Source organism: Cataglyphis hispanica, chromosome 25 (genome assembly GCF_021464435.1).
Source record: "Cataglyphis hispanica isolate Lineage 1 chromosome 25, ULB_Chis1_1.0, whole genome shotgun sequence".
Classification (NCBI taxonomy): domain Eukaryota; kingdom Metazoa; phylum Arthropoda; class Insecta; order Hymenoptera; family Formicidae; genus Cataglyphis; species Cataglyphis hispanica.
Window position 1 is genome coordinate 584007 of NC_065978.1, and position 23698 is coordinate 607704.

A 23698-nucleotide genomic window follows, 5' to 3' on the forward strand; every position below is an offset into this window, starting at 1 on the left:
TCAGCAGGATTTTCGTTGTTGAAAATTCAGGCCAGCCGCGAGCGAACGCGGAGCGTCTCCTATTCAGCGACCATGCGCCTATTCAGTTCGAGTAGAAGAAGGAACGTTGCCGCATTTCACCGTAGATTATCGCGGCTCGTTCCATGGGAAATGCAAACATACAGCCACGGTGGTTTAGATATTGTTTACTCACGGGGCTGTATGGAGGTGTCGTTGATATTGCACACCATTCTGCGTGGATTAAGTCAGCAATGGAGAAATAAAGCTAGAGAGGGAACAGCAAAACTTGCCATAATTATATATAAAAATAAATACATTCAATAAATATATATATTTCTGAGAATCTCTGGAGTATATATATTCAGACACATACGCACTTTAATAAAGAATATTTATATATTTTCTTTGTAATAATTTTTATGAAGCAATTGTGCATCATTGCATCAGTGTTTTTACTATATGGAAACCTATATTGGTCTTCTACTATACCTATATTGGCCTCAAAATTATTATATGCATTATTTATGTACGTGATTATTTAGGCAACTATGATAATAAAGCGTCAAATTTTTCGCAGGAGGTATTATTTTCCGTTGTAGTGCTTCTCTCGGAAAATGTTTTCATAACAAACTCCGGATAATAGCAAGCCTCGAATAATCCGCTAATTAAGTTGATTAAGAAAAGAGTAAATAGCGCCGTATTTGCGCGATGCATGGCGCGATATATGCGCATTGGTTTTCAATATAATTAGGCTGTAAATAATAAGCTAGTCACAGCCGTTACAATTTGTTCGTTAAACGGAACGTTCGTTTCATGTCGCTTGCGAGAGAATTTCAGGAGAAATACGAGTGCATTTTCTTAGCGTGAATGATATCGTTGCACGTTCTGGATGGGATTACGTGTTTCATCAAATAATAGAGATGCATCGATGGATATGATTCCATCGATCACCTAATGATTGTGAAATTGCGGAACAGAGAAGGTTGTCAATGAGACTGTTGAAATTCTACGTGTTTGCTGTAATAACTACAGTATATGGCTAATAACTCTTGCTGCCTAAAGCATACGCATTTATCAAACTTGACAGGCTCTTCTTGTTATACAGGTTGTTCCATAAGTCATACATGTTTTACGAATCACAAGAAAGGAGTAGGTAAAGAAAGCTGACATTTATTTCAATATTGAAAAATCAAGAGTTATATGACTTTGGTATAAATTAGATTTTAGAAGAGCGTATGAAGAGAAAAAGACAGGACCATACTTAATTTCTTAATTATTTTACAACTAGTGTTAACTTATAAAGGCGTTTAAAAGTTCTTATATTTCTTTATATTTTAAAAATATGAAAAATGTAATACAAAAATAATTTTAGTTATATCATATGATGTTTCCAAAAATAAATAAAAAGGTTTCAATTTTTATTCTCAGACATATATTGCTAAGATTAAGCACATAAATTTTGGAACAATCTGTATATAGTCGATTAGAGTTCTCATCGAAGCGCGAAGTAATTGTCCCGTCATCGTTCCGGAACTTGGTCGGCAACAGAGCGGAAGAGGCCTTAAATCTTGCAAGATTACCATATTCCTCGATATATGCGGCTACATGGTAATCATTAATTCAAGTTTTTGAAGGCACTTCTGACACACCCGACCTCACCGAGTTGCATAAGTACTATCTATTTCGATATCTCGAAAATGAATAGAATTTACTAGTTTATAAAAAAATTACAAATCCTTTTGCTAGTCTATCTTTGAAAGAGATATCTATTTCGAAATCTCCACTTGAACAAACTTGATTAAAAGGTAGTAACGCGGATGTGGACAAAATGTGGCAGATTGAATGAGATTTTTAATTAAAAACTTGCTCTCATTCACTGATTTAACTTGGTTTGTTGATTGTTCTAGTCGTCAGGAAGCGGTTACTCTCTCTCTCTTTCTCTCTTGACTAAGTACTCAACTTAGATCTGTTTCATTGTTTGATTTCATCGACACTTTTAGACATTGAAACGCTGTATATTTTCTCTTGGCTGAATAATAAAGTAGTGACAATTTCGAAATATAGATAATAATAGAGATAAATATGTTGTGGTACATATACAAATATCCATTTATTTGTATGATTTTAAATTAAAATCTTGCTTATTCAATTATTTCCAAATTTAAATTTCTTAATTATTCCAATCAGCACAAGACGATTACCATTCTTTTACATTTTTATTTTTGATCTGTTTTATTCTTCGGAATTGATATTGTATGTCCATGCAATCTCATACAGTAAAAAAGAAATAGAAACAAGTCTAGATATTGCATATCGACATTCAATACCAAAAAATATGCTAGAATTATTGAAAATATTTTTTCAAACAAAGGTTTTTATATAATAACAGACAAGACAAATAATAGTATATACATATATATATATATATATATATATATATATATATATATATATATATGTAAAATTTATATTTATATAAAATATGTAATATATAAATTTAATATAAATTTGTTATATAATATTAAATATAAAAATTTATATGTTTAATATAAAAGTGTCTTACTGTAATACTAATTGTATGGATGCCTGTACTTATTGTTTTCACAAATATTTTCATATGTGCTATGATTGAAAATTTTTATCTCACTGATAAATATTTCAAATAAATATAATCTAGATTAATTTAAAAAGTTCAAAATAATGAACTTGATGCACTGATTTGATCATTTTACCAAATCGCGCAGCGATAGAGACGTCAGTTTGAGATATCGAAAAGAAACGATGATGACAAACGAAAGGAGAGCGGAGAGAAGGAATATCCCGTGGGATTCTGGCGGATTGAATTGCCAAGCGAATGAAAACCAAACCCCGCGAAAGGAGCCGTTGATGAGAGCCAGCGACGTGCGTTTTCCACTGCGTTTCCGCACACACACGTGCGCGAAATCGCGGGACAGTACGCGAGAGTGCAATTGCATCTTTCGCGGAGGCAAGCAAGATCTATCGAGATTTTCGAGGAGGAAGGATAATTGCGCGCGAAATGCTTCTCGCTTTCGAGAAGCGAACGCGAAGAAGGCGTACGTCTCACAGAGAGACGAGTAATTGATCGGTAGATTCAATTTCGCGCGGATAATGAAATGTCGTTGAAGGAAGAGCATGCCGGGGTAACGATCGTTTTGATTCCCCTCAATGCCGCGGTTGCAAATTATCAAAGTGCAAAGCAATGCACACAAAGTCTTGAAGGAAATGTAAAAGATAGTTTGCTGTGGAAACTCACTGAGCGTAATAGAGGATAAAATGTTAACTTATCACAAATTGCGAATTAGTTGAGTTGACTTTATTGACTAGTATATCTCTAGTATATCAAATACATTCATCTTTCTTTCATCTAAATAAATTAAAATTGATTATTTAACTGGTAATATTTGTTTCGATTAAATTTTAAAAATAAATTCTAAATATTTATAAATTTCAAATTCTATAATAATTCTAAATATATATATATATATATATATATATATATATATATATATATATATATTTAGAATTATTATAGAATTTGAAATTTATAAATATTAGAATCTATTTTAAAATTAATCAGCAAATATACCAGTTAAATAATCAATTTAATATATATATATATATATATATATATATTTCTCTCTTTTTTCAGTTTTTCAAATCAAAATCTCGGTATATAGAATAATTTTTAAATTAAAAATAAAAAGCTTTTTGAACTTCAAAAATACAAATATAGATTATACAATTTTTTCGATTAATGCAGATTTTACTGTGTCAAGAGAATTTTCACCCAAAATTATATTAATAAATTTTTAATAATAAAAATACTAAAATAATAAAAATTTCTTTCCTCTTGAAAAAAGATTACATTTCTATAACAAAACAAAATTTCTATAACAAAAAAAATCTCGATTTAATCGAAAAATGCACCAAACAAAAATTAAACTTGTAATAAAATGACATCTCATATGTTAAAAATTTATTATTCTTTAATAAGTTTCATTACTTTTCCGCACGTATTATATGAATAAAACACAAATTATTTATTTTTGCCAAATTTATCGTGAATTAATAATCAATCATTCTTTTGGTTACAATATTCATTTCCATTATTTACTCTTTATGCTAATCGCTCATTAGTCCTTTATTGTCTTGCAAAGACATTTGTCGGACTCTTCTGACGTCTGAGTGGCTAGGGTAATAACCCATACAAAAGAGAGAGAAAGAGAAAGAGAAATAGAGATAAAGAAAGAGAGAGAGAGAGAGAGAGAGAGAAAGATAGACAGTTCAGTATTCAGGGGATGCGTCTAATAGGTATTGTCAAGTCAGCGCGCTAGCGAGTCGACAAATGACTTCTGTATTCTGTCAACGAAATGAATAACGTGGCGCTCGCCGTTACATATGGCGCGCGCGAACACTTGCCAAGATCAGCCGAAAAAGATGATTCGCACACTAACGCTCAGCGCCGCTCTCGGCATATTGAAAGGGACGGCGCGCTTTTACGTGAAAGGGAGATATATTACACGGGAAATCCGCATTACCGAGCGCCGCATATCAAGCGCAAAAGTTGCCATCGTCAAAGGACCGTTGCGAGCAACCACGTGGGTATCCGGGCTGGAGAGATTCTCTCTCTCCTCTGCTGTCACTCCAGCTTCCCTTAATCGTCCCAAAGAACGCATCGTATCTAATATTCGATCATTTTGGTTACCATTACGAGAAAGAGAGAGAGAGAGAGAGAGAGAGAGAGAGAGAGAGAGAGATGTGACATGTGTCAATACATATAAAATATTGACATTTTCAAGAAAAAAATGTATTTTCTTAAATTGATCAAAAATTTTTTATTAATGAAAGGAAATATGTCAATTAAAATAATCAGTATGACATAATTAACAATAAAATCTTTTCTGCATATTTCGTTTTTATCAAATTATCTTTTTTAGAAATGTCTGAAAAATGAAAGATAAACACAAAATTATTTCCAACGAGATAGATTTGCATTTCTTCTTTTGTCTCTCAAGAACCGATTCTAAATTCACTACATATATAACACACTTCTTATTTTTAAGTAATAAACCTTTTTTTTTTTCATTTTTCGTGATAAACGAAAACGTTTCCGTTAAATAGATCGTTTAAAAGAAAAAAGGGAGGAATTCAAATCAGTTTGAAATTGCGACAAACGTTCCCCGTTCCGTATTATCCTCGCTCTCAAATCGTTCTCGGGCAGGCGTCGCGTAACAATACCTGATAAAAATCGATTTAACTGAGAACAACGGCATTGCTCCAATCCAATTCGCGTATGCTAATGGGATCTAATCCTCTTGTCTTTCTCGCCCAATGTAAAATCGTCCAATAATTTCACGTTATCTCCAATAATGTACTATTACCTAGCGTCGCGTGTTTAACCAATTTCATCCCAAGTGACTTTCACACCGCGATGTCGCCTACAAGCTTCGTCGAAAGTAATCATGAAATGTCGATCTAGAAAAATATTACAGTATTCTTTTTGTTTCATCATGTAAAACATATTTTTGTTTTATCACTTTTTTAATTTGTTCTTTCGCGCATTCAGTAAATATATCAATAACCAATTATTGCTCTACTTTTTCATTAAATAATTTCACTTTCCGTTTTAAATATTTTCCAGATGTAATTTATATAAGCTATCAACAAGAAAATTGCCTTACATAACATGTAATTATTTATGTAATTAATATCATAACGTATCTCGCGCAAGAAAATATCGCACAGGTGTTAAATATTATTTTTATTGATTAAAAATAAAAAAAATCATATGAATTAATAAAGAATTTTTATTTGTATGCGCATAACAAACGTGTACAAAGTTTTTTTCTTTCAAAAGTTCGCGAGAAAATCAATTAGCTAACAAAACTATCGCGTATGTGCACATTTAATTACGTCCAAAAGCGAATAAAAGTTTCTCTTATTACATTCGAATTAAAGCCAGTTCGAGTTGGAGTTAGTAGAGCATGTTTCCATTATGCTTCGTCCATTGCTTTTAAATCGCGACCGAACTTTTTTCTGTGTATTTTTTAATAAAGATTCTCTTGGGCGTTTTTACTGTACGCTGTCAATATAAGAATTTCACAAATGCTTGATGCAGCTGTTTCCTCATTGATTTTATGATTAAAATATATTTAATGCAAATTATATTTTCCGTAAACAATGTATTTATTATTTATTATAATCATCTCTAATATTTTTGATTGCCATACTTGATGATCATTTTTAAGGGTGTTCTGGATGTACAATAGTAACAAAAAATTGTCAAAATTAAAAAGAAAACATGTTTCTTACGTTTATACTGTTTGAAAAATTAAAAAAATAAATTCGGGTAATGAAAAAAATTAAAGTATCATAAAATAATATGGATTTTGACGTCTTCGTAAAAGAAAATAGTTGTAATTAATATTTTTCTTAATTTATGGCAAAAATTTTTGATTGTAAATATCCTCTGAAATCAACTACAAGAAACAATGAAAAACGAGTAATTTGCAGAAAAAGAAAAAGAGACAGATAATATTTTTTTTACAATTTTTAGTAAATAACTTTTAAACGAATTAGTGGAGCTAAATCAAGTTTTGCACAAATATTTATTAGAATTTCCTTAATATATGTGAAAATTTTTATTTCATTGGTAATATTTTTTCTTTGTCAAATTTGTCAATAAGTGCTACAGTAGGCGATTTTCCATAAGAATCAATAGTAACTTTAAATTTAAATAACTTCCAAACTGTTAAGAGAATTGTATTTAGTTTTTACACAAATATTCAGAAGAAATAGTAGAACAATCTATGAAATTTTAATGCTTTCGTTAGTATTTCGATATATATCACATACATCCTTAAAAAGATCAATCAGGGCAATCAAAAATATTATCATTCCTCTTTATCATACATATAATAATTATAATTGTACAGTACAATAATTAGCTTATATTCATTATGCATTCATTTGTTCTTTTTTATGCATATAATTACATATCTCTATAGAAATCTTATTTTATAAAAAAATATGTAGAGTGAAATGTTCACATTTATAAACTGTTTTCATAGATCGTTATATTCTTACTTCAAGACTGTCTTAAGTAATGTCTTGAGATGCCCTAATACGGCTCTGTGATTGGTTTATGACATCTTAAGATTGTACTTAAGACGGTCTTAAATATAAGAACCGACTACAATTATAATATTTTAATTTTCTTAGCGTTGATTTTAGATCATTTTATTCGATGGCATCAATCAATTTATAATTTTATTTATGGAGAATTAGTTTGAAAGCAACAATAACCATAACTTTTGGAAATCGAAACTTGATATAAACGTACATTTATATAAATAGATACAATTTCGTGCACAATTTGTGTAATGTGATATTAATATTTAGATTAATATTTAGATTAATATTTAGATTATTATGTTTGTACATAATTATGTTTCGAAAATAGTGTACAAAATTGTAATATTAGGGTTTAATCAGAGGATGTCAATTTCCGACCGTATGTTTGTTTTCAAAATGATCGGTTCGAATGATAGCGTTTATATGCAAACACATTTTAGAGGATTTCAAAGTTATCTCGTTCTTGTTATACGATGATTCTGTCATTCCGTATCCTGGGGAGAGAACCATTTCGGTCTCTCTTTCCTCCCTCTGTAAAACGCGATAGAACGAGAAGAGATTTCGCGATAATCTACCTTCTTCAATGCGGTGGCTCGCGAAGAGTCGACGAAAGTAGAGCCGTACGTGACGTTCGCCTTTATCTCTGCCCCCGCAGAAAAAGGAAATAACGCAGTCGGAATTTGCCGCTAGCATCGCTTGCCGCTGCTATCGGGAATATTTTAAATCACGTCCAGGATAATCGAATTCCACGCCGCGAGAAGACGCACTACGTTCGCCCGGACGTTATTCACACTTTAACGGCGGATTCGCACCCTTGTCCCCAGCATTCTCACTCTCTCTCTCCCTCTCTCTCTTTTCTTTTTTTTTTTTTTCTTTTTCTTTTTTTTTTCTTTAGAGCGCCATTCACGCATCGTTGCTACGGGCGATGCGAACCTCCGATCTCGTAAAGAATGCAAAGGTTCCTCTAGGGAAGAGCCCGGAGTGCGTCCTCTGGACCGTAACGCCCGTAAATTGTGCCGTCCATCCTGATTCTATGCTGCGGCGAGAAACACGCGATCATCTCATCTCCATCGCCAATACATCGCGTTCTGTATCTACTACGTGCCGACATTCTAGCCATAGTGTGTCGATTTTTTGGTTCTCTAAGCCGAGAGCCTATATACTCGCCTATACTCTTTTCGTTAAAATAAGTGCAGTTTTAAAGGCTAAATTATTAATCGGAATCTTTTTTATTTATTTTTTTTTACATTATCAGATAAAGATATTGTCATGGATAGAGAGCGAATTGAGGAAGAGGAGGAGAGAGAGAGAGAGAGAGAGAGAGAGATATCTCTTTTGACATATAAATTTTCTTTTTCTCACTTGTACAAATAGCGGGAAACATTGATTGTTCTAGATCCTCGTGTACTAGGGTGTTCCTGTATTAGCATGGATATTTGTCATTGGTATGGATGTCAAACATCTATATCAATACACCAATGGTATTGATCTGGATGTTTGACATTGCTCTGTATGCCTTAGGTATCCATGTTGTAAACGTTATTACGGCGTATCCTGTGGTCCAAAGAAGAGCACATCGCTATTTACTTTCTACTGCATCCTATTGACTTTCATTCGTTAAATATATAAGACGTTCCAAGTTGACATATAATCCGATGACCATTGATCGCCTTACGAAAATTTTTTTTATTTTTTCTGTACAAATAATAAAAGAGAGATAGAATATAAAATCTTGATGGATGAATTCTTCTTTTATTAATATTCGGCAGTGCTTTATATTACAACGTCAGGCGATTTAAGTACCAAGCGGATAAGCGGCTTTCAACGAATTGTGTCACGTGAATAAATAATAAGAAATTAAGTTTTATAAATCAAGAATAAATCGAGATAAACATTCGACGTACATAATGCAAGACGCGCGAGTATTGTGTTACCGAAATAGATTCTTGAATCGAATATAATCTCCTAGAGAAGGGATAGAGCGCGAGAAAATGAGAAATCACTATTTTATGATTCGAATACGTATCAAAGCTCGGACGAATCCATATCCTCTTAACACGGGCCGACGAACTCTGGCCAAGAGCGGTGGAATATCTCATCTCTCTATATGGGCGAGTTCTCGCGTTCATCCCTCTCCCTTCTTCCTTCCTTCCTTTTGGAAGTTCACTCGTCGTCAGCCCGCACAAATGGATCTAGAAAAATGGCCATCGGATTTTCTATTATCCCGATAAACATCTCACCGATGATTCGAACGGCTTGTCAATAGCACGATGGATATAATACAGTCGAGATGTTGGACGAATCCTCTTTCGTAGGAAGTGAAAGGCAAATGCAATATCACACAGAGCGTCCTGGATTACATGTCCCTCAAGCACACGCTCAGCTTCTATCCTATTACCGGATCGCAAGAGAATTCAGCTATCTAAGTTCACATATCTTTGTCATTGCCAGACGTAAGACGATTAGTGGCAATAGAAAGCGTTTGGAAATTGTGCCATAAACGTTGGCTCATTACATTACACCGCGTAGATCCTTCATATATCATGACGAGAAATCCACCAGATGATATATTCATGAATATTCTGCAGAGAATTTTCATTTTAATCATATACGATTTAACAAATTATTACATTTTTATTATATGATTTAACGTCATTATTATCGTATTGCTTAGGTGATTGCGCATCGCAGTTATCATATTTCGCGGAAATTAAAAAGGCCGATATATAAAACGTGTCCCGCGGCGCGTATTCATCGACGGCCACGGACGGGCGAGTCGAGAGGGCGAATTTTTATGGCAGAACGGATATATGGATACTTACAATTCATGTCCACGCGGACCGACGACGACAGCGGGATCGAGCTATTGTTATTCGTGGCGTTGCAAGTCAGCACCGTGTGGACGTCGTCCCGGCTCAAATTTTGTATAACGATCTCGCTGCGTGTCACGCCGTTGCGCAATACCGTAATCCGGTTGGTGACGAATTTGTCGTTGCGATACCAGGACACCGTCGGGGCCGGCTTACCTACGGAAATACATCAATTTCGTTTCAGCTCGCTGCGTGTCAGCTAGGCGGAAAAATTATCGCACCCGGTATCGACGAAACGCGACGCTTCGCGGAGGTCTTTTCAGTGCGAATGCGCGCGTGTAGAGATGCTCGAGTTTTTTAACAGAATTTATCGATATATCTCTATTCGCTCGATAAACTCGCAACTATTGCGAGATAACGCTGTGGATTTAATGGTACGAGTATCGACGTTACTCGCCGTTCTTGTTCAAAAGCACGAAATAGTCAAATGTAATAATTATGGCATATAATTATATTAATTTACAAATTTCACACTTTTTTGGGTGCAAGAAGTGCAAAAAAGTAACTTTTTTAACGTATTTTAAAACATTGAATCCAAATCCACAAGGCAAAATGACCTATCGTGTTAGATTTTCGAAAAAAATGGGATTAAAACCACCAAAAAACGCGTTTTCTAACATTTTTGAAAATTCGTATCAGATGTGTAAGAGACTTCAGACAGGGCTCAAATAAAAGCTTGAACATTGTACTTTAATATAAAAATTTCAAATCTTTTACCGTAAACTCTCAAACGCGCTTTTTACAAGTAGTCGCACTGTCAATTAAATTAATTACCACACGATATGCAGTTCGGTTGCAGAACTGTGGCAAACAGTAAAAATTTTAATCATCAGATTTAATACACAAGATTAAAAGTGAGTAAAATTATTTACTCACAGTTAAAAGTAAAAAATTATAATTCTTTTTTTAACAAATAAAAAGAAAAAGTTTTTAGTGCGATTAAGCATTTTTAATGTCGTGCATTAAATCTATGATTAAAATTTTAATTATTTGCAACGGTCTTGCAATCGGACTGCATGGGACAATCGTTTCATTTGATTCAACCCCATTTTTCTCGAAAATCTAACGTAATAGAAATTTTCTGATGGCAGATTCATGCGCAGCGTTTAAAATTATCCTAAAAATTATGTCCGCATGCTCTTGCACTTTATAAACTAGTGTTATTATAAAGAATTAACATGAAACATGAAATTAATTTTTCATTAAAAAAAGAGTAGTGCTTTAACAATCAGCTGCAACATTATTTACAGTTATAAACAATATTGGCGAATTATATTCTTAACTATCTTCATTAATGTGTGATATATCTAAATAATTATTTATTATTATATAATTAATAAGAATATATACTTGGCATATAATAAGTATAAAATAAATTAACAAAGATTAAAGCAAACATTTAATATTAAGAAGTATTACAGTTGCAGTATTCATCGATTGATCAACGTATAACATTTAAAATTGTTTTGCATTTAAAAATTTTTATAACTTTTGCTTTAAAAAAGATAAGTATTATATATATAATACATAATATTTTAGAAAAATAATTTATTTATACAATTTTACCATTTTTGATATAACCTTGGAATTATTAAATTATATACATATTTTTTTAGAAATCCGCAAAAAAAAAGTTATTAACAGTATAAGTGCATACAGACCTTATAACAACCCTATGAAATTATTTTCATAATACTCCTCGCTATGGGCATCGTGTTCAACGTCATATGCAATAAACACGCCGATTATTTATTCATAAATAACAATGTTTTGCACTGTACACAAATATTTACTTTGTATGATATAATTTACAATGTAATTAATGGCTATCATTTACATAAGAAATTAATAGATGTTAATGCATGTGATTAATATGTATTATAATCATAATATGCGTATGTAGATATTCCAAGTTTCGTGAATCAATGAAAATGTATACATAATCCACGCCCCAGTATGATTAAAGGTAAAGTCAAAGGTAATATAAATAATAATTATTAAAATGTTATAGCGCGTTGAAATGAAAACTTTTACAGAAATAGAACATTGTTTAGAAAACAAAGACTCTGAATCATTCTTGTATCGACAATACGCTCTCAATATTGTCTACAGGACACACACACACACACACACACAAAACACTCGTATTACGGGACACAAAAACTCATGCAGTTTTTCGAGATTGAAAAAATTTTGACGATACTCACCGCCATGAACGTCGCAGGAGAGTCGTAGATTGTCGCCCTCCAAATACGGCCCGACCGTCGAGACCCTCTCGATCCCTTCCTCGTCGGTGATGGTGATCACGTGCGGTGGTACTGGAAATTAACAGAAACGTCGATATAGTTATCGTCGAAGAATATTCATGAGCGCGCGAGAGGCTTTTCTGGTCGCGCGACTCTGACGCGAGGCGCGGCCGCGGGTGTCCCGGGCTCGCGACGCGATGGAAGCTGCACGGGACGGGCACGTCACACGAAAAGTCCGATAACACGAAATTGGTATTGGAAGATCGTGCCTGAGATATCGTGACGGCATTAAATTGAAATCTGAAATCGATATCGAGTCGCTCCGAGGTACGTCGCGATGTATTTCTGACGAGCGTATGTATCGAGTGATGCGCTCACGATGTCACTCCGCCCCTCGGAGCTGGTCCGGAAGCCGGCAATTGTTGCGTTATCAAATATTGGACGGATAGAGGAACGTAGTTTTTGCTTAAAAGCCGAAGGGGAAACTTAAAATAATAAGAACAGTGCTTCGCACGCGCGGAAAATTCGCACGCAGGAAAACTCGCGCTTTATCGTTTCATTCGAGAGTGGAATTTATGGAAAAATCAGATTGCAACGCTCGGTACGCTCGTATTAGGTTGGAAAGCTACTTGGCGAACGGAATTCCGCGGGCGATGTAATTGGAAAATTACAATCGCAAAAATTATGCCGAAAGATCGCACTCAGAGAGAAACGCCGCTACGTTCTACTTTATTTTCCCTCCCAGCAGCATTTCCCGTCGCATGAAGAACTATTTTGATTCTGCATTTGGAGTAGAGCGGTTTTTTTTATTTTTATTGCTATCTTCTTTCATGGTATATCAAGAGCGTCAAGTCAAAAACTCTTAAAATCAACAATGATTTGATGAAAAACAGTCACTTTCTTCAACTTGTATATCAAGTGCATTTTTGCTTTAGTAAGAGAGAATTGTGTCATATCTCTATCTTGATATAATGTCTTCTATAATTCTATATTTATATGAGTATGATATTATTAATTTTCAATATTTCAATAGTCCTTTTTTTTACATTATGATAAAATATTTTTTGATTTTAGAGTGCAATTTTATTTAAAAGAGTGATACCGCTTACCTTTTTTTATCACTTTATTCATTATTTATACTAAAATAAAAAACTAATTCGCATAGCATCGATTTTCTGGAAATATCTCATTATTATTAGCATGTGACAGAGATCAAATAATAGATCGTTAAAATTGTATAAAATATTTAAGCATCTAAATCATTCTATTCCATTTGACATGTATCAATTTTCGAAAATTACTTCATAAATTTATAGCATTTTTAATTTACACAATGATTGATTGATTACAATTAAGATGAGTTTTCTTAAAGCTATTTAATTTGAATAATGAAAGGCAAACCAATAAATGTATTTTTGACTTTTTATATTACATTTAATTTCTGATTTCTAACTTGGAACATCTCTTCGGATGCAAATGCATTCCGAATGAGATAAGATATCATAAATATCATGTTATATACATCATCATCATTATCATCATATTATAAATGAAGCAGACTCGTGTGAATCAAACGAGCATAACAGATGTGTGAAACTTTCTTACTGCGTTTTTAGATTCGTTGTTACGGGTTCCTGTTCCCTTCCCTCTCTTTCTCGCGGATAGTCTCCTCTCTCCGTTCCTCTTTGCTCTACATTTCCGTAATCCTGACAAATGGTATGCGGGGAAGCATCATTTATCGGCATTAGCCTTTGTAGCATTTGCCGCTTTGTAGTATCATAGTCCGTCGTGTAATACGTTACGTATCTCGATTCGCCTCTTCCCATCTCCTTAAGAAGGAGGAACATGATGCACTCGCGTCGATCTCGGTTGCGACCTTCTTTTTAAAGGCGAAGTCCCTTCCGTGAGGACGCCCGTTCCAGTAGTCGAGAGTGATGCAAGGCGCGACGCAGCGCAGCGCGGCGTACCATTAATCCGCGACAGGTCTGACAGTGGCGCACCTGCACTACTGCCGTTATTTATTTCCGCGGAGAAACTGCCGCGGCTGCTCTATACTAAGACGAGAATTATCGTGCTTTAATGAAACCGATCCCTCCGGTAAAACTCAATTTATTATCCGACTCGCACGCGCTTTCACGTCTGACTTCGTGTCGGCCACTCATCCCTCTCTCTCCCTCTCTCTCTTTTCTTTAATTATCCATCACGTTTAGCTAAAAGCTAAACTCTCGCGCGCGCAAGATCATTTCGGGCAGAATAATTTTTCACGCATCTTATTTACTTTGTTTTTAAAAAAATAAGCGAGTTTCGATCCGGCAGCAAAATGATGATTGAATTTGTTCCACCCGTTAGCGCGACGAGAGATCGGGATTAATACAGAAATAGATCTTGCATTGGTAAACCCGGTAGCCCACAACGATTAACGCGCGTAATGTTTTGCGCCATTAATATATATTCTTCCTTGCTCCCTTTTCCAATTACTAAGGTAGGATATAATTTTCTCAGAATTATGAATGCCAGCAGAGATATTTACGGTTATGACAATATAGCGCGCGCGGTCTTCTGCAAATATTCATATATAATTCTGAGAAAAAACCACGACAAAATTGATTTCGCATTATAGTTTTTATTTTATTTCATTAAAATATAAAGGCGGGGGAAGGAATATTGTGATACTCTATTTTTAGTGAGCCACTCTATTTCGCGTCTGACTTTGAAAATATGCTTCTCATGTACGTTACGTATCTTAAATCGATCGACTTATTTGAAACGTGCTCCGTACACTTTGTGGTCGACTACGTTGCATATAATTATCGCAGAGCTCACCCGCCTTCATCAGCCGATTGTACGCGAAAGTTTCCGTAAAATATCAGCACGTAGAGTTATTAGACGAAAGTATATATATATATATATTCAATATAATTTTAGAGTTGAATTTTGAAAGTAAACTCTGCTTCTTTGGCGTATACGTGCGTGGTAAAAGATTTTCATATAATATTCAAAATTTAACTTTCACAAGTATTTCTTCCCTGATGTTCACGAAATGTAACTCTGATGTAACGCAAGTTTTCATATAAGGTTTTATTTTGCAAATAAGTTAATTAAGAATTAAATGATTAAGTCTAATAATTAGAAAATGTACCCGCTTTCATTCAATTTTTTTTTTCTTCGTATAATATTTTTTTATTTGCAAATGAATCTTATCATTCTCACATACAGCGTAATTATCTGTTTTTATTTTATTCTCAATTTTATTATTGTTTTATATATTTTTATTATCGGGAGTGTTTTGATACGTGTAAAAATGACCCTTTTGCAATTTGCATTATTTTACATTTCCATTCCACAATTTTGCTTGCTCGTATATACACAGTTCATCAACACGGACATTTCATTCGCGAGCTCGAGTACTTTGCGTACCGACGCGGGACTGGCCAGATTTATTGTTTATATAGGCTCTTGATTTCGGGGACATCATCAGCATCGAGAGTGGGCATCGGAAGTCCGAAACTGTTTTTCGTGCTTAATAATGCCGAGCTGGGTATGGGCGGCGTGCGAAAAGAGGGAAAAAGGGAGGAGGGGGCGGACAGTAACGGACGACCGAGCCATCGGGTGGTAATTGTCGTGCCCGCAGTTACGCTGGTTAATTTGAGTCGCCAAAAAGTTACTTCCGACTTTCGCTCCCGGCGTGGCCATAAAAAAATTTTACTGCGGTTCGCGTGCTGGTGCGCAAATGAAGCCGTATCAATGTGCTAACGGCGAGCGAGCGCGCCATAACGGCATGCGGGATTTGATTTCGGGCACGAACTTTACATTACCCATCGCCCACGCGAAGTTTCGCTCTGATAAACCGGCCTTTCACAGCGAAATAAAATGTGTGTGACTACGGTAAGAAATTTAAATCAAAATCGCGCGAGCGCTATAAGCCATCGGTTTCCCGCATAACAGAGCGCGATATAGAAAATATGAATAATATTTTTTGCTTAATTCTGTAGATAAAATTTTTTAGCTACTCATGTATCATGACATTACTCGTTAGACTATCACGAAAGTTAATTGTAATTAAATACGCATATGCAAGAATATAATATGATATATAAAAATGATATGTAAAATATATATATATATATATATATATATGTATACACAGTACTGTAGTTTTTCTTATGAATAATTTATGTACGGTAATGTCTCATGCATACATTTTGGCATCATTGCACAAGCTTTTATTGCGTACCTCTATCGAGATCAGCTTAACGAACCATTCTAAATTACCATCGCAATTTCACTTTTGTCATGGCGTCCACTTCGGTCATCGAGTCATCGGTATGCATGGTATGCAACATGGTGCGATAAAGTTTTGTCATGGCGATTTTTTAATTTTCGGTGTATGAAAACAGGCCGATTAGACGGCTAGTCATATGCTGGGGGATGCGTGAAATTGCGCCCATGATTGAAAAATATTTCCAGGAAATACACAGAGGTGTTCATGGACAAAAGTATGTTTTTTATTCATAAAGTGGCGCGGCGGCAACTGCAAAAAAATAAAGCGTCTGCCGATGTTGTGAAAAAAAAAAAAAAAAGAATTGGGTGTACGCGCGCGCACGTCCGGATAAAAGAGAGGCGTATATATGAATTCTAAAAGGGCGGCCGTTCGTTCCGATTATTTTCGTCAATGCTGCGCCGATGAATAGGGTGATCCGATTCGTTTCGCGAGCGCGTTTCGCTTTGGCGAACGCTTCGTGCTTTCGTCGCCTGCCGTCTCCATCCTATCTATATCACGCTTCTATTCCGCACCTCTTCTCCTGCCTTTCTTGTTTTTTCGCACGTGCCGAATCAAAAAACGTTCGTTAATCCTGCGAGATGGAGAGCAGCGGAGCGAGAATATCATGGATATAGAGATCTCGGCACGACACACTTTTGTGGCTATTCTCAAAAAGCGCACTTCAAATGGCATTGCGATGATTGTAAACTCGGGAAAACGTAGTTTATATTCGTGGCAATAAATACAGCATTACTCGACATCCGTAGACATCGGACAACTGTCATAGCATAGTTTAGTTTTATCAATTGCAAAATTTAAAAACTGTATATACATATAGACATGTATGTAAAAAAATTGATTCAAGTTATAAGAAATATATTATCGACTTTTATAAAAAATATATCTATTTTATTTTTATTATTATAAATTAGTCTTTCAAAATAGCAAATAATTTGAAGCAGAGAGAAATAGAGAGAATGAATAATAAAGTATTAACAATTGAAGACTGAAAGAATGTCAAAATATTATTTTTAATATAAAATGACAAATGAATGATTTTCATAAGCTCAAATTTAATTGTCATGTATATGTACATTATCATATGATTGATAAATTAATAATATGATTGGATTTAATTTAATGCTATCAAATTACAAACAAATAGTTCACTTGCAACATTAACATGTGCGAGAATGGAATTTCACAATCAGCAGTGGTGAAGCATTGAAAATGCGACAATTAAAAGGATTTGCGAGTTTGCGTTCATGTTATTACGATATATAAGATTAGTTTTGTAGCGATAGTAATTTAGATCTACATGCGCCAAGATTGCGTGCTAATGCAAAACAATTTAACTGCAAAACAAACTTAACTTCTTCGTTAATATTAAAGACGAAAGGGTTTACTTTTCCACTTACGCAGCGATACAATTTCCTGCGCTCGTTCAGAGGAAACAGCGCTACGCAAACGCAAAAGAAAAGAATAAAGATATCTCGTGAGAATCATAGAAAGCAATCACTGACCGTACAATTCTTTATGTCGTATCGTTTGAAAGACAGAAAAGAATTCAAACACAGAACAGAAAGTAACCGTGTTTTACGTTTTACATCTTTTCGATTTGCATAGAAACAATATCTTCTTGTTTCTTGTTTTTGTAGCAATATATTTAAAATTTAAACAAAATTTTGGTATGATATTTTTTTCAATTAATATGAATAATTTGAACTTTTCTAATTCAAGACATTTCTTCAAATAACTTCCTAGATAGATGGATAGATTAAAGATTGGAAAATTCCATATTGAACTATTCTATCATCTATCTTCCGTAACAAAAATTATATTATATATTTGTAATTGTATTTATGCAGAATTATGGCACAGAAATATAAAATTTTAAATTACGTAAATGGATTCTCAAATATTTGCAATCGTTGCCAATATAGAGATTAAATTAATAATCAGATAACGCAAAAAAGCCCCCCCAAAAAAACCAAATTTTAGAGATATCTAAAGGATGATATTATTAGATTCTTTTTAGACTTGGGGATGTTTGGATTATTTATTTTATATATCGCGCTTTATTTTTCGATGTGCACGCGTATTTCAAATTATATGCCAGTCAATACGTGCTCATTATGTTTCCTCGATAATGACATAAAGCCGATAATCCTTCCTGGTCCGATTTTCCATGATCCCTCTTCGGCGAAAGGGTTAAAGAGAAGTATCCTATCGATAGAGCTGACTCACATCAGACGGACAGCTACAACAAAACTATCTTGTTCCGGCGCCTGTCACCACAGCTCATTTGTGTCGCGACGAGTTTAAAGATCTCATTACAATAATTGCTTTCGAAGCTGCCAGCATCGCCAATAGAATCTATCGTGCCGCGTTTCCGTCATTTTCGCGAACACGTATTGCGGAATATCGTGTATATATATATATATATATATATATATATATATATATATATATATATATAATGTTATCATGTGTCCATACAAAATGGGCAATATCCACAAAATTAACTTACTGATTGTCAAGTATTTTGATCGATTGCTTTGCAAAAGCATGACTGAAAATTGTTGGTGCAAATAAATGTCAAAATAAGTATATATTATCGATGAATATACTCGTTCAATCAATCTTTTTTTCTTTTTCTCTCTTAAAACGTATAATTGCCTAAGTATTATTTATATATATATATATATATATATGCGAAAGAATATATTTTGATAATTTGCACAATATTCAATTTGATAAATGAGCTTTTCCATCTAGCTAAAACATATTTATTTGTTCTTTTCGCGCAATTTTTCAAACAACCAATAAAATCAGATGACGCATCCAAGTACTCAGCAATCCAAGTACAAGGATGTATTTTATATGAAGGTCATTGCATAAACTCTAATATGTTGCACGTTGCAATTTCTAGAAGTCACGCGATGCGAATCTCTTGTATAGTTATACAAAATCTCAGGATCGGTAGCGAGGGCATTCGGTATCCCCGTGCGGTAATATACAAAAAATCGTGAGCACGCGAATGCAACCTGGTACAGGGAAACAGAGAGACATCGACAAACAGAGATGGAGAGTGTACCGTATCACACGGCGCAATATCCGCTCTATTGTATACTACTTGTTCTCTCTCTCTCTCTCTCTCTCTCTCTCTCTCTCTCTCTCTCTCTCTCTTTCACATTAACACACGTATATACACATACATGGGCTTCTCGTACGTGCTCGGGCCAAGGGCCGTGTACATGCCGTAGATATACATCCGGTATAATCCGACGCCGCGGGTCCAACGAAACAACGGGCTTGTCGAAGCGCGTTCTTTGGCTGAGACTTTACCGGCGACGGCCACTGTATTTCCCTTCTTTCTTTTTCGTTTCGTTAGCTTTGGCCTCTTTGCACCCATCTCGCCGCTAATACGCTTGTATTTTGTTCGAATTTCCTTTTTCTGCGTCATCCCTCTCTCCGCGATCTTTCATATCTCATTGCTTTTAGAAAAAAAAAAAGAAAGAGGTAGAAAGGAGAGGAAAAAGGGAAAGGGAGATAGAGAGTTACTTTCGAGTTGACATAGACAAAATAAAGTACATTGATCCATATCTTTTTACTCCTATATCCTATGCGGACATGAGATTGTTCCGTTGTGTTAAAAGGATCACCTACATCCGCTATATTCGATCGAAATGTACCATAGAGTTAGAGGTATATGCCCGCAAAGAGGAAATAGAGTGTGAAATGAATTTTTAGGCTATTTGTCATATTTCTAAATTAATTAATCTTCTCAAGAAGAAAAGAGAATCGCAGAGTTATATTTTTAAAATAGTTTAAAGTTGTTAAAGAAAATATTTATAGCTTTATAAGGTTCGGTTAAATCAATCATCAACATGTATAATACATGTTGTAAATTATTTTTTTACAAATCTTTGATTTCCTATATTAACGTGACATTTCATTATTTAGATTATTTATATTATTAATAAATCAAATCATTAAAAACATTTTTCTTTCATTACAAAAGATTGTAATATCTAGACTGATGTTGCGGCAAAATCATGTATAAAACTTTAAAAATACATATATGTCACGGCAATAATAAATGTCACATGTCATGTGTCACATATCTGAAGAAGCGAGAATGCAAAAATATAATTACTCCAAACTTAATTTCCTTTTATCGCATTATTGTGACCCCGTTCATCGTGATGTTCATAATTATTTAATTAATTATCGACTGAAATGTAATTCTCACGTTGCACACGCACGCCTTTGACAGAACGCGTAATTTCTGTTTCGATGATGGCGTAATTATCTCGGTGCGCGATTAGCGAAAAAGCGATGTGCGAGAAGCAAACGAAGCTTCCGCATTCGCTGTTGCAGAGCGCGTGTATAAGCGAGGCACGTGTACGTTATCTTGCACACGCACGTATGAATATTCAAATGGGCGCGCGGATGTTATATAATTCAACGCCAATTCAAGATAAGTCTCATAACCAATCGACCGTGCCCGATTAATACGCTCGCTCGCGATATCATTTAATTAAATACACGTGACGACGAGCGAAATGATTCTCACAGCCGTTTCTGCGAACGTTCTTTCTCCGTGACCGATGAGAAAATTTTGCAAAACAAAACAACGCACAAAATTCTCTGATTTTTCTTTCTGTACAATAATTGTGATTCACCCCTCGAACGTGACTCCGGAAAATAAGAAATTTTTTTATCGAATCATGAATATTCGCGAGATCGACAGAGCGACTATTACGGCTAGTCTTTTATTTTTTATGGAAAATGATACACTTCTCCATATCGCGCAATATTTTATTCTCGTATATTTCATGCTTGACGGAAATATCTAACGTGTCTAAAGAAAGGCGTAGCGTACGGCAAATATTTCTCGTCGAGCTCGAGAAAGGTACTTGTGAGTTCCGCATAGATTTTACAGACCGCGTCCATCAAGGAATACGAAAACTACGCGAATACTGTGAAAAATAAATAAGGTACAGAGGAATGCACGTTTAATTGCTGATATCATCGCTGAAAGAACATTCCTATATATCTTTAAAGAAGCTTAATAAATTACACGCGGTAACTTTGCGGTAACTGCTACTTTGAATTGTAAAAAACTTGTGATTTTTAAAATCTTCACTATCTCTGCAAATCGTTTTGAGTCGACTAATAAAATATTTTATGTTTAATATTTTAAATAACTAAAACGTTATATATATATATATATATATAATATATAGAAATCAAAAATTAGACATGTAAAACATGACGGAAATTTTATTATTAATATATATATATATATATATATATATATATATATATATATAAACGAGAAATATTTTTATAATTTTCAATATATCTTCTTCAGGTTATGCTGGATTCGAAATATCGGAAAAATTATTCAATTTTTAACTATATATATTTAATAACTGTATATGTATAATATTTATGAAACATGCTAAAAAAAAAGTTGTACGCATTTCGATATTATATATAAATTATATTATAAATAAAATAATCTGTGCACATTGTAGATTTGATTTTCCCAAGAGATCTTGTTTCAACTATAGATATATGCACAATCAAAAAGTTCACAACATCAATATAAGTCAATTGCGACAGGTTAATCGAAATTCTCAAACTCTCTTTACTTTGTCAATATCAATGTAGTTGTTGCATCAGAGTGTTCGATTGTCGTTTCCAATAAAACGTCGCGCGTGACCGAGTACACGTTACAAGAAAAATTCTTTGTTCCGTAACGTACACACACAAGTGATCCGTGGTCGAGATTCAAGCGGGCGCTGTAAAGGACGGCCGCTAAATCATGGGATGTCGCGTTAAGGAGAGTTCGCGATCGTTACAGCGATGACGTTTCTTGTTCCGATGGTCGGCGGCAACTTCCCGTCCGGCTTCGTCGCGGACCTTCTTCACCAACTCCGTTCCAAGAGAGTGTTTCTTATAAGGCGACGAACCGCAGAGCGAGCGAGCGGGCAACTTTTCGCCGACTTGTGCGTGCCAAAACGTCCTCCGCGCCGTGGAAAGAGATTTTTGTCGGCTAAGATTGAAGTAGCGGTACGTGTAAAGTGGCCTCGAAACTCGACTGCAGCTTGAACAGCGGCGGCACGATGGCAGGAGACCAGTCGTTCAAACATTGGTAGATCGCGTCATCTTAATTTTGACGTTGTACGCGAATATCCTGCCTCCGATTTGCGGATGTGTATCCACGCGATCAAAGCGCGGCCGCGAACTGCTAGCAGATATCAGCCGGATATACTCGGTGTATGTGAATTGCACCGTGCTCCGAATCCACTGTCAACACTGTATCGAACGTATTTGTTCTGCGCGCTGGTGACAATGTGTATCGGCCGTATATAACCGTCAGGATAATTAATCATACTGTAGTAAACTGGCTATGCAGTGTGCACAGACATCGACGGATAGAACTGTACGATGTACAATGTACGAGTCGCGGCCAAATATATTATTTTTACCATTGAAAAATCAATGTCATTTTTTACGCAGCACGTCTAGCTGAAATTTTTCTCTCTTCCGGAAATAAGCCGATGCGCTTTGATTTGGGTGATTATTTCTGTTAAGCAAAAATCACGGTGTAATATAACATCTATATAATATAAGGACAATATATAATATAATATCTATCATGTAATACTACCCTCTCTCTCTCTTTCGCTTATCATCTCATCTTAGTACCAATTTTTTATTACTATAATAATTTTGTTTACATACTCATGCAATACATATGCATTGAGAGCAATTCATAGCAATCGATGTAAGGAGGAATTCAATTGAATCGTTGATATTCCGGCTATATACGTAAATCTCTCAGAGCAAGAGACGTCCGAAAAGTTTCTTAGCTGAATGTTTCAGATTCTACTCGGTTAATCCTATGGAGCGCTTAGATAGAATCGGCATTGAGGTAGGTCGATAGGAGAGAAACTCATCAGTCTTGCCGGAACTTTTATAAAAGTTTTGATGGATTCACTTATACGAAACTTGGCGATAAGAAATCTATTTTACATATTGCGATTGAATGCACAATGTGATTGGCGGTGCACGGCAATATTCGCGCTCGACTTCAAATCCTCGATTTTCGAAAATACATTTGTTTCTCGACGATTATATTTCATGTCATC

At 34.7% G+C, this 23698-nt stretch overlaps 1 protein-coding gene across 1 annotated transcript in view; it reads right to left on the reverse strand.

Annotated features, from left to right (window-relative positions):
• Window positions 1-23698, reverse strand: part of LOC126858493 (protein turtle-like) — a 205807-nt gene that overhangs the window by 38631 nt on the left and 143478 nt on the right. The window contains exons 4-5 of the mRNA XM_050608867.1: window positions 12233-12343; window positions 9978-10181 (exon numbers count right to left, since the gene is read on the reverse strand). Coding sequence (XP_050464824.1) covers window positions 9978-10181; window positions 12233-12343 — 315 coding nt within the window. The remainder of the gene's footprint in view (window positions 1-9977; window positions 10182-12232; window positions 12344-23698) is intronic.